The sequence below is a fragment of the Populus alba genome, chromosome 15 (assembly GCF_005239225.2).
Source record: "Populus alba chromosome 15, ASM523922v2, whole genome shotgun sequence".
NCBI classification, from domain to species: domain Eukaryota; kingdom Viridiplantae; phylum Streptophyta; class Magnoliopsida; order Malpighiales; family Salicaceae; genus Populus; species Populus alba.
The window spans coordinates 9,963,294-9,980,579 of record NC_133298.1 but is presented as its reverse complement, the minus strand read 5'-3'; the positions used below and the strand labels follow the sequence as shown (position 1 = coordinate 9,980,579).

Below are 17,286 nucleotides of genomic sequence, written 5' to 3'. Positions count from 1 at the left end.
CAAAAAAAATTAATATTAATTTTTTTTATTTTTGTGTAGCAAATAGAAGGGAGTCTTTAAAATAATATTAGAGGACAATTATTTTTTTAAAAAAGCTCTGAAATATATTAAAATAATAATATTATTTTATTTTTTAAAAATTATTTATAATATTAGTATATTAAAATAATTTGAATTAATAAAAAAAATAATTAAAATAACATTTTTAAAATAAAAAATAAGCTTGAAGAATTCAATTTGAACTTTGCCTTTGTAAAAAGTGGAAAAAAGAAAAAAACTCAATAAATACTTAAATAGTCACGCGGAAACCAGATGTCCAGTCCTGTCTCCTGTGTTCTCCAAAGAATTCGTCTGCCGCGAAGAAATTGTTATCAAAGGAAAGAGAAAAGAGAATGGTGATCCTGTTGGTGGCGACCACCTCAGATCCAGCATCCATAGGCCCAGCCTCGGCTCTTCTAGCCATGCCCGGTTGGCACACTGGCCCCTCCTTGCAGGTCAGCAATTCTCACCCTCTGCTTTTCTTGCTTTATTTTCTTTCAACAAAATTAATTAAAGTTTAAACAAGAGACTGACTGACTGACGTGAATTCTATGGTGTGTTTGTTAGGATGCCGTAAGTTTTGTAAACAAGGAAGTGAGGCTAATAAAAGTGGATAACAGTCTTGTTAAGGAGGATCACTTAGATAAACGTTGGGAGGAGGCAACCGGCGAGTTAGTCGATGAGATCATTTTTCTTAGCAAGCATGCTGCTTCTTCTAGTCGGCCATCTCTTACGGTCCATCCAATTGGTATATTAATTAACATTCATTTTATTGTACTACTGTTTGGTTCTTTGTTTGTTAGCCTTATGGATTCAAAGGGGAAACAATAATGCAATGAAGAATGTAATGTTTGTTCGGATTTGCATTCTTGGCTTAGGTACTCCACATATTGGTGAAGGAGAGGTTCTTGTTGCTGGTGGGAAGCCAGGATGGGCAGCACCTCCAAATCCTCGGATAGGACCATGGTTGAGGCTCTTGAGGACTATTGCTGAATCACATAAACTAACTCCTGAATTCGAGGTAATGAGTTAATTAACATTTGATGTTAAGATACATTTGTATAACCGTGATTGTAGAATCCCGCGACGCGTGTGTTGTGTTGACAATACATATAAATTGGAAATTCTTCATTTGATTGTTTGCGATTTGTGTGCTGTGTTCATTTGATAATCCTAACAGGTTTGGATTCTTGATTTTCATTTTGAGTTACTTATGCTGAATTAACCCTTAAGGACTAGAGATAGTAATAAGTTGTGCAATATAGTTGGTTATGGGCAATCTCAAAGTAAATGATGTATAACTTCTCAATTAGATCTGCACAGAAATTTCCAACTTATTTTAATCTTATATCTTCTCCTCAAATATTTAGCTTTCAAAATACAACTCTCTTGAACCTCTTAAAAAGACTCCTGGGATATCTTTAGATCATAAATTCATTTACATCTAGCTGTCAGTGCCCAGATATTCTTCCCTAGATACAGCAATACCAGTGGAGGATTTATTGCATCTAAGTTCCGGTCATGTCGTAATTAATCTCTTCTAAATCTTAAATCCAATTGATCACCATCCTCCACGCACTATAGCTAGCTGTTGTTGCCTTTTTCATTTGAAGTTAAGGAGAAGAAATCAGGAAATTCACTTTAAAGGTTGATTGCCCATGCCAAACATTATAGTAGATCAGGATTCTATTATTTCTATTAATATAGACATCCAAACCATTTGTAATAGTGTTCCATAAGCTAGCACCTTGAGAACTCTTAACTCCTCTGGAACACCAGCCTCCTGTACCTTCCCTGCTTTTGGCAACTACAAGTCTCCTCCAAAAACTATCATGCTTTACTGAGTTCCTGTCCAATCAGGAGCACTCAAGCATCCTTATCAAAAGGAGCACACTGCTCTCACCAATTTACCAAGTAGCACTTAAATTCCTCTTCCATTCTCTTCCTCAAGAAATCCCTTCAAAGCTTTTCCGATTCCTGAACTGCTGAATCTGGAATGGGAAATGAAGAAAAAAAATGTAGGCAAACATGGTTGCGTGCTCATAATGCAAGTAATTTTGTACACCTCCAGGGATACTGCCTCTTCCACATGCTCCTGCTTCTTTACTGAAGCTAAATAATATAATCTTGCACTGAAATTGCCTTGGAATGCACATCTAAAGGAAGCCCAAGATGACTCAATGGGAAGAGATTCAACCATAGCCTAGAGGAACTTTCTGATAATCGTTGCATTTAGTTTAATCTCCAACTGCATTTATTGATTAATTCTTTTTCATTAACTAGTTTATGCTCTAGTTTAATCATAATCATGAGTATTAGGATTAGTGGGTACAAAAAAATCTCTTTATTGTGGCTGTGCATTTCCTTTTCTTCCCCCTTTCACCAAAAGAGTTGAAACATACTGACTTTTTTCAATTTTTCTATCATGTTTTAGGTTACATTAGAAGCCACACATCATGGGCCATTAACTAATTCGCCAACCATGTTTGTGGAGATTGGTAAGCTTCTACCACTGATTAGTTTGGCTTTATTCATTATGGGATTGTTATTTTTGGTTTTACAATCCATTGACCTTTTGTGCTGTAGATTTTTCCTGGTTTAGTTAATTGTTGATTTCCTTTTCCATTTTCACTAGGTAGCACAGAAGAATACTGGGGGAGGCAGGATGCTGCACAGGCCATTGCATTGGTGGGTATTTGTTGGTCAGAATAAGCTATATTTTATATGCAGTGGCCTAGCTATAGTTAAATTGCATGCTTTCAAGACATTACTTACCTGCTGAGTTCACTTTTTTTTTTGCATTTGATTGGAAAGTTTTAACTTTGAATCATTCATAGTATCACAATCCAGTTCTCTCTTTCATTTGCCTATGAATGAGCTATAAAGCAGCATGACTAGTGTTATGTTTGAGTTTTGAAGTGATAATAAAGATTTTTACCCAGTTTAGTGATATAATTTGTTTGGTGCTTGAAGTTAGTCTGGGAAGGATTGGGTCTTGGAGGAGGAATTGCTGAGGGAGACTGGGGCAGGTACATAACTCATTATTCTCTAGCAGCAAGATATGGAATGAATAGATAATTCCATAGTTTTAAAGTAATGAATTGCAACTTATTTTTCTTAAGCAACAAGATATGGAGTGGGTAGATGACTTTCCATTTTTTTTAAATCAAAGGGAATTTGTTTTACTCCTGGTACTCCTGATTGTTAGGCATGAATAATCTGGGAATACTTTTCTGGTTTCCCTAAGGTTTTTCTGCATGTGTCATGAATGATTTCCATGTTATATTACAGTGAGTGAATGCAAGTGTTTGAAGCTTGCTTACCATTTCTTCATGTGATGACCCTCTCTTGGTTTGGAAAGGGAAAGGGTAAAAGAAAAAAAACTTCATACCAAAAGATAGATAGATGAAGGGGGAAATAGAGCAGTTATTATGTCCCGAAACCCTTCAAATTTACACTTTCATTTGCAAAATTGATACTTCTATTGATTCAGGAATGGTGGTAGCAACAAAATCCTTCTTGGAATAGGTGGCGGGCATTATGCGCCCCGGCACACGGACATTGTTCTGTAAGTTTCCATCTTGGCATCTTTTTTCTATCTATCTAGACGGCTGAGTAATTATTTTGTACCTTACATCATCACAGTAATTATGCTCCTGAATTGAGGGTATTGTTTTTTTGAATGGAAATGGATGGCTGTTTATCAAGATGACAAATTTTATTTTTTATTTTAATGTTCCATTTTCAGAAAAGATGGTGTTTGGGTAGGCCATTTGCTTTCTGGATACTCCTTGCCAATGGAAGATCCTGGTCAATCAAAAACACAACTAAGTACTGAGGCTGTGCACGGAACTTGGAAAGAAGCAATCAAAGTTGCATTTGAGGCTACTAAATCAGCTTTCCCTGGGGGAGAAATTCTAGCACATCTTGATCACAAGTTTGTCATTCCATGAACGAATTTTCATTTGTGATTAGTGTCATATCCTCTCAAAACCACTTTTACCTTAATTGCTTTGATCATTGCGATCTATAGAGTATACAGACCTGCAGTTTGTGTGTGAACACAATGTTAATCTAGAAATGACTGAAAAAGAGTTTGTCAAGAGGCATGGCCTTGTTAGACAGTTTTGAAAAACACTCAGTCTGCATTTGTTTAATTTAATTTAAATAAAATGAAGTTGACAAGAGTTGTATATGTTGTTTATCTTTGTGCAAATTTGAATATGTTGGATTTCAAGTAAAATTCATATTTCCCCCCTCAAAGCACAATGAGCTACTTGCATCTGATGCTTTGTGATGCTTATTTTCGTCTTCTTTTCTAAAAACTTTATCTTCCTAATGCTATCGATTTTATTGGTGAATGCAGGAGTTTTAAGAGCTGGCAGAGGAATGTCGTCACAACTTTCTTGGTGGAGCAGAACATAAAGATTGGGAAAGCCAGTGACTTTTCTTAATTAGTGTGTCAGTACTATTGAATAAAAACCAATTATATTTGAAAGGATTCATACTTTGTTTCAATTCTCTTGTGTAACGATCTTAGCCAGGGAGAGGATGAAGAAGAAGATTTCTTTTCAGATAAAGTGGAAGGCTCTGGAAGGTGTTAGGGCTGGAAAAGCTAGGATATATATTGGGGGATGAATACGAATGGATGGCTGGATCTCATCAAAGCACTTGCAATGCACACCTTAGCAAGATATAGTCTTATTTAAATTGAAAGTTATTAGAGTATTATCTTTCAAATTTGAGTTTGAATTTGTATGAATTTCTCTATTAGCTAAATAGAATTACTTTTAATTTTAATTTTGTGAAGCTTGGACTACCTCAAACCAGTACTGAAAACTTCCCTTTTTTACTAATTTATGTTGAGAATCAGCAAGCATTATCAATATATCCATTAGAGAGCATATTAAAGTATCCATTGGAGGCTTCAATTAGACTAATTACAGGTTTAAAACTAACAAGAGAAGAATCTGTTAGTATCATCAATGTATCCATTAGAGATATTAATTAGAGTAATTATAAGGTTTAAAACTAACAAGATCTAAGAGTAATTGATTTGGTTGGGTTGATTCAAGATGTTTAGATTAAAAAGTTGTAAATTTATTAGATTGAATCTTCATATATTGTTTGGGTTATAATTAAAGATATAGGTAGAATTTGTTGCGAATTTTAGTTAGGATAAAAATTAAACATTTCAAGTTTTTTATTTATATATAATAAACCTAGTAATTGATTCATACGAGAAAGTGATATTTTTGAAGTTAGGTTTAAAATTTACTAGCAAATAAGGAAAGTAAAAAAAAAAAAGACTATCAAAAAAGGATTGTCTTCTATATGATTTTGTGGATTTTTACAAAACATTATACCAATTAAAATTCTTTACTTTTCAAGAATACCAATTAGGCAAAAATCTTTCTTTTACAAGAATTTCTTAGGAGTAACAACTTTGACAACATTAGAGTTGACAACTTTGACAACATTGGAAGTCCTATTTTTTGCAAGGAAAAAAAGTCAGAAGCTTGGGAGTATTGTTTTGCAAAGAATTTCTAATTTTCAAGGATACCAATATGGGTAGCTTGCGGATTGGATAAGGAAAGTCAATTTTAAGCTTATTTTTTTAATGCATATTTTTACACTAATAAGTATAAATTTTGATCCGAATGTTGGATTGAGCTTGAAATTTTACTAGAAGATTTTATGTCTTGTTTTTTTATATGGTTAAAATTTCATCGCAATCAGATTTGGAAAGGCCTTGCAAAAATTACATTTAATTTCGTAGTTGTTTTATGATTATTTTTCTTATTCTATTTAGAACTCTTTTGTTATTTTTTTAGTTTTGTTTAAGATGTTTTATCTAGTATAAATAGGGTTATTTAACTTGTATTTAAGGTTATTTTTTTTTTTATATAGATTGCTTATTATTCATAAATAATGTTTTGTGTGGCAAGGTTGCTCATTCTCTTGGTTCTTTATTGAACTATTCAATGACTTGTTAAAGATTAATTGTTTTTATGGTGTTCTTCCTTATACTTTCAGTTCTTGATTTCTTTATAATCAATGAGTTAATGCATTTTATCTAATAATTTTCTTAGTTCAAGAAATCATTGGGTTGAGTTTTTTATCAATTTGATTTTAACTTTCTTGAGTTGTATTTTTTCATGTTATGGGTTTTAGGGTTTTTATCCTCCAGGTTCACATCGATTGATATTAGAGCAAGATTCTAAAATCAGGTTTTATCTATCTATCTTAAAATTTTTGCATTGTTTTCTTGTTGTTTCTCAATTATTGAATTGTTGCGGCTAATATAAAAAAAACCAAAAGTTCCAGTTAAGTTTTCCTACTACCAAATCAGTATATGAAAAAAAGAAGTAAAGTTGAAATCGCAAGTTTTTGTTAGTGATGCAAAATTGAAATTTGCAAATCTTGAATTCGAGACTTGAGAAAATTGCAATATAGATCCTGCTGAATTGGTTGGTTTTATTATTGGTTTGATGATAAAATTATGATTGTAAGGTTCATGAGTCGCTACCTAGTATTATAGTTACTAGAAAACCTATGGTTTACGAGAATCCAGGGAAATGACTAGTTGTGCAAGGGGAAGACGCATCACCCCTAATGTACCCTATCTAAAGTAAGTTGTATTGTTGTTTGATTATTTTTCTAGGTCAAGTTTCTATTTGTTGGTCTTTTTCTAAGGTCTAAGACAAATCTTCATTTGTAAGAGAGTCTCTACCTTATAGGGTTAAATTCTAACTACTTTAAAGTCTAAATTTTAGCATCGTATTTATTTATTTATTTTGTTTTTGTATCTTTAATATCTAAGGGTATACTTTATTGTATACTTTTACACCCTCAAGTATTAAAGTCTATAGTTAAATCCTAACACTTCAAATATAAAGTGAACAAAATGATTGATGAAGGGTTTTTGATATTTTAGTCAAACTCTATTAGATAACCATCAACTAGTTATAATATCTATTTTTGCATTTTGAAACATGAGAAAGATGCTTTTTTGTTTGTTTTATAAAAAAGTATGCTTAGAAAACTTTTAGGATTTGACCATATGTATTTTTTTTTAAAAAAGAAATTAATTTAATTTTTTTATAGAATTTTTTAAAAATTTCAAAAAAAATTAGAAACATTTTGGAGAAAAGTAGATATTTTAATACCGGATCTGTATCATACATTGTAAATATATAGCTCAATATTATGTAAAATTGATAGAAAAACATGAAAAAAAAATCACAAATTTTTTTAAAGGACTTTTGAAATTTTTTGGAATTGTTTTGTTTTTTATATTAATTTTAATCATATTATCATATATTATTATTATTATTATTATTATAAATTAGGTTGGGCCGAAAGGGGTCGGGTTGGGCAAATTGACAACCCAACAAATCTTTTTTTTTTTTTTGGATGGGTTGGACCTGACCCAACCATCTGGGCTGGGCTGAAATGGATCCAGCCCATAACCCACATGGTTGCTGACTTGGCTTAACAACTATGTTAACTATATTTCATTTACATGTAGAATGGGTTGTCGTTCTACATGCAAATGACTATAATTTTTACAGCTAAAAAGGATGAAAAAGGTTACCAGCCCATGCAGGGGGTGGGGGGGTGGCCAATGGTATGGTGCTGGGAAGGTCAATGCATTGTTGGCAGTGACATTGATGGTAGAGGCACGATAAAAGAAGTGGAAGAAGATGGTTGGCGGAGAAGAAAGAAAAACTCTAGGAAGAAAAGCTGATTTTTTTAGCAATTTTGGGCTCTCATTTCTCCTCCTTCAGGGCATGGAATAGGGGGAAGAGGGACGTGTTGTTTTTTGTGCTGCCAAATCTTGGCCTTTGACTCGAACCAGAAGGATCTCAACTGTGGGTTCAAAGTTTCAATCATGGCTTGAAAAAGTTGTTACAGAAAGACTAGTTGGGTTGACAACTTTAGGCCGATGTTGAGGCCGCTGTGATGTTAATTGGCGAAAAAAGACTATGCTAGGGTGTAGTCAAATATCAGGTTATCGTTTGCATTCAAGTTTTGTCAAATTTGACGGAGAGATGAAGCATTAAATGTCATAAAAATATAGCCACCCAATTAGCTTTGTAGGTGACAAAGGAAAAAGACAATGAACAGTAACTAGACGAAGCGTTATCTGGTTCTTTTTTTGTACTGTTTTCAAAACGATGTCATTTTTGGTATTTAGAGTTTTAATTTAGGAATTTGGTCAGATTTCAATTTGGTTCTTTGGCTTTTAATTTCTTTCAATTGCACCCCTAATTGACCTTAAACTTTTAATTCTATACAATTTTACTCTTGCTGAACTTTAATGTCATCCCTGAATTTTAGTGTTCTTTTCACATTAGTCCTTGATCTGGGATTTATGCAATTTGACCCTCAATTGATCATTAAACTTCTAATTTTCATCAACTTCACCCTTGATTTCAATCAATTGAGTTCTCATATTTCGGTGCCTTTTTTAAAATTATACTTGACTGTGAATTTCTTAAATTTAGCTCTTTATTGATCCCAAAACTTTAATGTTTTTGCGGTTGTACTCTTGATTTGAACCAATTCACTTTGTAAAAATTAAGTTTGGTTTCTAATTAAATAATTAAAGAAGGATGGCAAAGGGAACATGCCCTCACCTTAAGGCAAGATTTTTTTTAATGGGGGTGGAATTGTAACCATCCTAGCCCTGGGAGAGGACAGAGAAGAAGATTTATTTTCAGACAAAGAGGAAGGCTATGGAAGGTGCTAGGGATATCCCTTGGGGGATGAAGAAGAATGGATGGCTTGATTTCATCAAAACACTTGCAATTGACACATAAGCAAGATCTAGTCCTATTGAAATTTAAAATTATCAAATTAAAATCTTTCAAATTTGAGCTTGAATTTCTCTTTTGTTTAGGTATTAGCTAAGTAGATAACCCTATGGAAGTTCATTTGTATCCAGTAAAAACCCTTTCTACCCATCCATTTAGCAATTAATCTGCCGAATTTTCTTTCCAAATATCTTCATGCTTGTTACAGTGTTACTCAATTTTGTATATTTGTTTCCCATTGAGAAGGATTGATCTCTTGAAACCGAACTTACAGAACAACACATCAAGAATTGAGAAAAGAACTTGCATTAACAAGGAATGATATTGTATTTTAATTAAAACTGTGCTTCACAAAATAAATATATTTTGTTTACATTAATAATTTATTATGATATGACCCTCCTTCTATTAAATTGTTTACTGTTGGATTGATGCTCTGGTCACGCAAAACCAAGCTTGTTCAAGTTTAAAGCCGAGTCAAAGCTTGAAATTGAAGAAACGAGGCATGTTTTGCCTGTCACGAGATGTCTGCGCCAAGGAGTAAAAATTCTTTCTGTTCTTTGAACCTTAACTAGCTAAATTGTGTGTTGTTGACGGAGGAGAAGAAGTTTCGTCTCAAAACAATGCATCCCCTAAAATACCCCTCCTTGATTATTCTAATTTCTACCTACAATTGTAAAAGAAGACTTGTAAATTAGTTGTCACTAGTCACGTGCTAGAGCTCCGGGCTGGATTAAAAGTTTTTTTTTTTTTCAAAAAAATTAAAAGCAATAACAATATGTTTTTTATCATCAAGAAAAATTCTTGTTGTGAATCGAAAAAATAATATGTTTATTTAATAAAATAAATTAAAAATTTATACATGTTAATTTTTTTAACTCTAATAAAAAATTAAATTGATAAATTAAGACAAAAATACACATTAAGATATTTGATTGCGAGGAGCTTTTCAAATTATTTTTTAATTATACAATAATAAAATTTTTTTCTTGTAAAAAAAGTAATAATTTCAATTTCATTGAAAAAATAATAATTTTCTAGTATATGTATCTTTTTTTTATTAATTATTTTCAATAAAAAATATATTTTTATGGGTTTTAAATCTTATAAAAATCAAAGGCAATTAAAATCAATAAAAAATAAAAATGATTTGAAATAAAGATAAAAAAAAGTTTTTCTTCAATCAACATTGTTATCTCATCAATGCACTTTTTTTTACTACAATAATTATTTTTTAAACAACTTAAATGCAAGTTTTAATACAAAAGAAACAAAATATCTTGATACCTTATAGGTGAATGCATTAGGAAAGAAAACAATGATATATTACTTGGGCGGAGAAATTTTCAAAACCTATTTGTTTTTTTTTTACTAATTATATAGTTTAAATAAAGAAAATCATAGAAAAGATAATCAATAAAATCATGGAGAATAAAACGTATTTTTTTCAAACCTTTTTTTTTTTTATGATTCATGTAATATTTCTTTTTATGAACCCAAAAAATATTTTTTTTTATAAAAAGTATAGTTCATTGAACTTGTAAAAGAAATTAAAAAAAGATATTAACAATAAATATAATAACTTGAACTTTATTTTTAAAAAATATTAATGATCACAAACATATAAAAAAAATATGCATAGGAGGTTCACATAGAATAATTAACAAAATAATTACTAATATCATTAAAGGGAAGAATATCATTCAAAAATAAATGTTGAGTTAATCCATATTTAATGAAAAAATATCTTAAATATATTTTATTTTATTTTAATTATAATTAGTTTTTTAATTAAACTTTCATAAAAAATATAAAAAATAATCATGAAATATTGTAAAAAGAATGCCTCCTAATATCATAAACAATTATCGTAATCTCATTTGAAAAAAAAAAAGCAAAATTGAATGGTATTTAATGAAATAGTTTTTTTAAAATATTTTTAATTAATTTAATTAAATTTTTTTTTTCATTAAAAAAGAAAATAAGAGCCAAGTCCCTTATGCCTAGCTCATTTTTCTTTTAGAACAACCAGATGACATGTCTTTTCTAGTTTGATTTTGACCATCTTAGATTGTTAGAAAGTCATGGATTCCAACTAAAATGATAAAAAATCATTTTAAACTCTTTTTAAATCTAAAAATACTAATAGAACATCAAAAAGTTCAAAACCATCTGTAGACATCAAAAATCAATTTATAATCATAAATTAATATTGAATTGGTTGAAAAATAAAAATAAAAACTCAACTTGATTCATAAAAAGTTCTCAAGCCTCAATTTACTTTTTTTGACAATAAAAATGTTAAAAAACACGCAAATAAAACTATTCTTATTAATAAAATTTATGAACATTAAGATTAACTTTTTTTAGTTTATGCAATGGGTTCGATCAATAATTTTTTTTCTCTTCTCTCATTAGGAAGCAACTCTCTCTTATTTTTCAAACTCAATAACTAAAAAAATAAAATTTGTAAAATTGAATGTACTGAAGAGGAATTCAAAGGAAAGTTGGTGGATCAAAGAGAATTTTTTTTGTACCAATTTGTAATTGATCACTTGGTTTTCCCAAGTTTTAAACTTCGATCTTCTAATTTTTAATTTGGTATTTCTATAATAAATGTTAAGGAATTGGACATTAATTGGGTCGCTCATGTGATGCACATGAGTGACATGAAGTGATAAATGCTTTGAGCCTCTGTCAGTGTCTGTTAAAGAAGGGAAGGCAAACTTGGACGTTATTTTTTAGCGTCAATTTATTATAGGTTGTGGCTGTAATAAATTCTGTTGTTAGAATTGAAGACACTTGTTTTTGTTTTTGTAAGAATTTGAAATTTAAAATATATTTTTTATATTTTTAAATTATTTTATTATGCTGATATTAAAAATAAATTTTGAAAAATTTTAATATATTTTTAAATAAAAATATTTTTTAAAAAATCATGGTTACAAGTAACCTGCAAAATCAGCAAATCAATTAACAAGAGTTAACTAAACAAAAGATCAATATTCGAGGGACTGAGTTAATATGGACAGTCGGTTGGTGGGTGACTCAACTGTTAATGGTTGGATTTGGTGGCCATAATTGGATACAATGTGACATTGTTAAATTACTGATCCGCTACAATTTGGTGGCCATATATGGTTTCTCAAATATTATACGAGCAGCAAAAATTATAAAATAAAATTATTTAGGAGTTTTTAAAATCTAGAGTTATTTACGGATTTATTATTCGAAGATTTAATTTTTTTCAGCTTTAAATAATTATTTAAAAACTTGGGTTATCAAAATCAAATTCGTTCAATTATTTGTCTCTCAATGGTAACGGTCACGAACCATCAATGAGAAATCTTCTAAATCCTTATTTAGAAGAGAAAGATTGCCATGTCTATAGTGTTACCTCTAATTTTGTGTTTTTATAGTTTTACTGTCTAATAAACAACCTCTAAAAAATAAAAAGCATAACTTACTATTTATAGAGAAATAAATAAAAATATATAAATTGATAAAATATTGATTTTTTCCTTGAATAATATCCATATATTAAATTAGAAATATTTTAGAAATTAACTCAATCAAGTCTTTACTAGATTTTTCTAGATCTAGAAATATAATTTTTATATTAATTATATTTTAGTTTTAAATTTCTAAAATATATTTTAATCAAGTTATACTTAATTAAATTATCCCATTTTAATTATGACTAATAATTTTTAATGTTTGTGGCTTATTAGGTTTCTAATATGTTGGTCAAAATATAAAATATAATTATAATTAAATAGATTAACAATTTAATTTGTTATCAATTATACAATTAACTAATTTATACTTGAAGATCAAGTACATTGTCTAGCAACGTGTCATGATCCCTAAAATATTAAAAAAATCATTAGTGGTTTGACTTAATCTTTTAATGATTGGTTTCTCAGTATAATTAATATACTTTCATCAATAATATTTTGATTTAACATTAAAGTATGAAGTATGTTTGTCATGTTAAATCTTATTTCACCTTAGTAAAGGATTTCTAAGTTAATATTATTTGAAAACAAATAAAATATTTTTCTAATTCATTTAGGGTAATGAATCCTTTCATAATCACTCAAGTATTTTTATATAATTCATGATAATAATTATCAAAAGAAAATATAAGAAGGAATTTGAAATTGACCGGTGCAATAAAATCAATCATATTAAGAGTATGTTTGGCAGTATGGTAGTAGTTGCTTTTCAAATAACTTTTTATGTCAAAATACATGCCAATAATTTTTTTTATTTTTTAAAAATTATTTTTGACATCAGCACTTCAAAACGATCTGAAAACGTACAAAATGTATTAAGTTTTAGCAAATTTTTTTTTTTGAATTTTATGGGAAACGAATTTCAACCGCGTTCCCAAACGCATTCAAAAAAAAAAAAAAAAATCTTGATTGACCACAGGAATTAAACAAATAGTCTACCTATTAATCAAGTGATCAGGATTCACACTCTAACAAGTAAAAACGGACAAAATAATAAGAGTTTGGGCATGTACAATGAATAAAAAAAACTCTATTTTATTTAGAGAGAAAATTCTCAATAGTATTAATGTGGATATCAATGAATAAGGAGCCTTTTGTATTACAATTTAATAAAGTCTTCTTTTCTTGCAAATTCCATTTTCTTTTCTCTACATTGATTGATGAATTCTATATTATTATTTAAGGTTTTAATTTTAGAAAAGGTTATGAAATTGAATCGTAGAAATTTAATTTTAATGCAAAATAAAATAAAAAAAATCTAGTTTCTACGAAAGTGAAAGATAAAACGGGGGAGACAAAGCGTTGAAGTGTCAATGAGATCTTATAGGCCAATGACAATATTTTAAGACAGCTCCCATTTCCGTTCTTAAAAAGAGAAGAGGAAGAAAAGAAATCAACGGTCAAGTTTTTGTTCACATCGAAATTTATGGGACATAAATTGTAAAAGAAGAGGCAGTCTCAACTCATTTGGTACAACGTTTAGATTTTTGGTAGCTAAACTAATTAAAACCCACCTGTCAAGAATTTGAGTGCTCTCTCGAGGACCAAAAAAAAAAAAAAAAAAAAAAAAAAAGAGAGAAAAACAACAGCTAATGCCAAAGCCTTGATTGGCAATAAGGTTGCCAACCATGTCATTATCTCCTTCAATTTCTCTCTCTTTTTACCATATCTAGAATCATAACCGTCTCAAGGTCATAATTGTTTCACACTGCCTGAGTGCCTGTCACTCCCTAATTTATTCGTGCACTTCTTCTACTTTTTTCAAATTCAAAAGCCTCCATTTCCCTCTCCTGTCCCCATTTCCTCTCATCTACTGTTTTTTTTTCTTGAAAAGAGGATAGAGCATTTTCGTAACTGTCAAAAAAAAATAAAAAATGTCCACACCATTGACTATGACCAGGCTTGTTAGATGGAGAGTGAGGGACTGGGCGTCCTGTTTCTTGGCTTGCAGGTTTTCTTTAGGTACCCACAAGAATTCTACTTGAGCTTGATCGGTTATTTTTTTTTAAAAGAAAAAATAATAAAATTCGGGCACATTGGTTGTGTAGAAGTACTAGTTTTTTAACATTGTAGCAATTTTCATGCAAAAACTATCAGCTTTAGCATTGTGTTGATTTCTCTTTCTGTTTGCTGTTCTTTAGCGTTTCCTCATATTCGCGTTCTGTATGTTTTTGTTTCCTTACAGATGATGAACAGGAAACGTTTCCCAATCCATCATGTAAACTACCAATCAGAAACATGGTTTTTGGCGTGAAAAAAGACAGCACTAGTGGTGGCAATAAAAGAAACAAAAAATTATCGAAAAACAATAAAAAATTCAGACAGGTAACTCCTGGTTCAACACAGGCTACTGCTAACAGTACAGGTAGTGTTTCAGTGCAAAGTTGCAATAGCAGGGACTCATGCCGGCCCCACTTGCAAGATGAGGAATACATTGTTTTTTGTTTTGGAGAGGATGGTGGTTTTGATGTTGTGAAGGAATGCAAGTCGCCAGAAACGTTTCTTCATTTCACTGCTAATAATACAAGTCCAAGGTCTGTCAATCGAAAGGTGAGCACTGGGCAACCATTTCTTCATTTTCTGTTCTGCAAAAGGTTAGATATTGAGCTAACAAGGCAAGTATAATCGATTCAGTGCAAAATTACAAATGAAAGCTTCAATATTTATGCTCTTCGATCTTTTTACTATGCCAAAACAGCTTCACTGTGTAGAGGTTTCAGAAACAGTTAGGAAGAGCAGCAGCCATCAGAGGAAGTCAAATGTTGTAAATGGACACGAGACAGAGATGACTCCTGTTGAAAACGTAAAAACACTCTCTCTCTTTTTCAATAGTTAGAACAAAATTTACATGCCAGGATTGGAAAACTGAAGTAATCACGTAGAAAATTACATGACATGCTACATATTTTCTATTGGAATAACACGTAGGACTGATTGCTATGAATTTAACAGCAACGAAACTTGTTGGCTTTGTGAAGTGGATGGATTGGGTTAGAGCATCAAATTTAATTTTTTTATTTTATTTCTCAATAGGAGGAGGAAGAAGCTGACAGCCATTCCGGTCTAGACTCACCTTGTAATGCTAGAACAAGGTGGTGCCATATTGGAGAGATTGACAACTGCGGGACGGTATCTGCTAAATCTAGCGACTCGAATCAATCAGATGGAAGCAGTACAGAATCTTTTTCCTTTCCAGTGTAAGCTAACTAAACGTGCATGTTGTTTCTTCTCAACTTGGATCGTATAATTTTTGGATAGATACTAACTTTGTTAAATGATCAATTAAAATGATGCAGAATGCATTGGGAGCTGATAGGCAGTCCTGTGCAAATGCCAAAATCAGAGAGCCTTCATGCAAGGAAGCACAAGGCCCCCTGTGCTCGTTTTCAGTGTTGTAGATTCTGAAACTTGTCCTCCCTCTCCCTCTCCCTCTTAGTTTTTCTTACTTTTTCTTCTTCTGGATATACTAGGTCTACATTAAATAATTATTATTAATTTTCGATTTTCTTAATCACAGTAGCTGTCAATGCTAGCATGCGAGGACTTGGTTCGTTTGTATTTGATTAAGTATTTGGAGAGGTTTTTGTAAGCACCAAAGTTGAGGATCAACTAGAGTTTCCCATCTAATTGCGAGGAAGTTGAAGGTTATTGCAAGCCTTTGACAGAAGCATAAAGACAGGAACCTAAACAATGCTATTGATTGATCGGTCCCAAAGTAATCCTATCAGTGCCCGTATTTGTTGTAGAGATAGAACATGAGAGAATAAACAAATGCTCTTCTTATTAAACATTCAACTTTAATTGGATTCGACTATAATAGCATGGAGTGGTTTTTAGGACCTTGAACTTTCTTCGCTTCCTCTCCAGTATGCAGTTCATGATATCAATGGATAAATTTGTGCAAGCGACATGACAATTCGATGAACAGGGCAAGATATATTCTAATTTTTCTTTTGTTAACAAGCTATTTCTCCAATGCTTTTTATCCTATACTACATTTACAGGTTCCACATCATAAAAGTTGACAATAACCTCTCCATTGTATCCCAGCCATTTAACAGAGCATAAAGATCTCTTATACTGTAACACAAACACGGTACAAAAATATGAAAAGACCGTACAAATACATCAGATTTCTCCCCTGTAACCACCAGACCCGAAATAATCCGTCCTGGAGATGGCGAGTTGCTGGCCTCTCCGATGCTCCAACTTGGGACACTCACGGATGCGGTGACCGAGACCACCACAATAAGAACACCCTTCGATTCCACTTGCAGCAGTAATTGTGTCTCCATCTTCCATTGGATCATTCAACTCACCCAAAACAGGAGGAGCCTCTGCTTCGCTTCTTGCAAGAGGTGCTTAAGATCAAGAAGTGTTGTCTCACTCTGGTTTTTGTTTATAAAAGTTGTTGCAATTCAAGCCTTACCACATCTTCCTCTTCGCCCAATCCTATGTACATAGTTCTCAATTTCAGCAGGCATGTCATAGTTAATTAAGGGTTGAATGTCAGGAAAATCCAAGACTTTTGAGGCGACATCAGTTGCAACCAAACATCTTTCTTGCCTTTTTTAAATGATGAAATAGCACACTCTCTTCCTGGCCTTTGCCTCAATGAATAGCCACAACAGCCTCAACTCCCTTCAGGAGAAGATACTCGTGAATGTCACCCACACCAGCCTTGTTCTCACAAGATACTAATACAGGAGGTGGTGTTTTCTATAGGCGTTCAAGAAGGTAAACAATCTTTGCCTCTTGTTTTACTCACTCAGCCTCCTGATTATTCTCCACATGCAACATGTCCTCCATCACTTCCCATGTCGTCAAAAGGCTGTCTTATGAACAATAAAAAGGGTGCTGCTCAACGCGCTGAATTCAATAAAACAAACTTGCGACCATGTCCTTGCTGG

General features: G+C 31.6%; 2 protein-coding genes across 3 annotated transcripts; both read left to right on the top strand.

Moving 5' to 3' along the window:
• The first annotated feature begins 307 nt into the window (after positions 1 to 307).
• On the top strand, positions 308 to 4,839 carry LOC118037330 (D-aminoacyl-tRNA deacylase). Of its 2 annotated transcripts, XM_035043285.2 has the most exons (9): positions 308 to 494; positions 607 to 787; positions 918 to 1,060; positions 2,474 to 2,537; positions 2,675 to 2,727; positions 3,013 to 3,068; positions 3,533 to 3,607; positions 3,788 to 3,976; positions 4,406 to 4,839. In XM_035043285.2, exons 1-9 carry the CDS (start codon positions 393 to 395, stop codon positions 4,491 to 4,493), a joined length of 951 nt encoding a protein of 316 aa, XP_034899176.1. In that variant the 5' UTR covers positions 308 to 392; the 3' UTR covers positions 4,494 to 4,839. The 2 variants fall into 2 exon arrangements, with proteins under 2 accessions (XP_034899176.1, XP_034899177.1); XM_035043286.2 differs by lacking the exons at positions 2,474 to 2,537; positions 3,013 to 3,068.
• Positions 4,840 to 14,069: 9,230 nt separating this feature from the next.
• On the top strand, positions 14,070 to 16,294 carry LOC118037332 (protein BREAKING OF ASYMMETRY IN THE STOMATAL LINEAGE). The gene is made up of 5 exons (XM_035043287.2): positions 14,070 to 14,338; positions 14,562 to 14,926; positions 15,075 to 15,179; positions 15,410 to 15,573; positions 15,673 to 16,294. The coding sequence occupies exons 1-5, from the start codon at positions 14,251 to 14,253 to the stop codon at positions 15,779 to 15,781; spliced, it is 831 nt and encodes a 276-aa protein (XP_034899178.1). The 5' UTR covers positions 14,070 to 14,250; the 3' UTR covers positions 15,782 to 16,294.
• Positions 16,295 to 17,286: the final 992 nt, after the last annotated feature.

Coding starts and splice junctions, on each gene's coding strand:
- LOC118037332 (XM_035043287.2), top strand. CDS start 14,251: ATGTCCACACCATTGACTATGACCAGGCTTGTTAGATGGAGAGTGAGG. Junction 14,339..14,561: donor GGCTTGCAGGTTTTCTTTAG/GTACCCACAAGA, acceptor GTTTCCTTACAG/ATGATGAACAGGAAACGTTT. Junction 15,180..15,409: donor AGATGACTCCTGTTGAAAAC/GTAAAAACACTC, acceptor ATTTCTCAATAG/GAGGAGGAAGAAGCTGACAG.
- LOC118037330 (XM_035043285.2), top strand. CDS start 393: ATGGTGATCCTGTTGGTGGCGACCACCTCAGATCCAGCATCCATAGGC. Junction 788..917: donor TCTTACGGTCCATCCAATTG/GTATATTAATTA, acceptor TTCTTGGCTTAG/GTACTCCACATATTGGTGAA. Junction 3,608..3,787: donor CGGCACACGGACATTGTTCT/GTAAGTTTCCAT, acceptor TTCCATTTTCAG/AAAAGATGGTGTTTGGGTAG.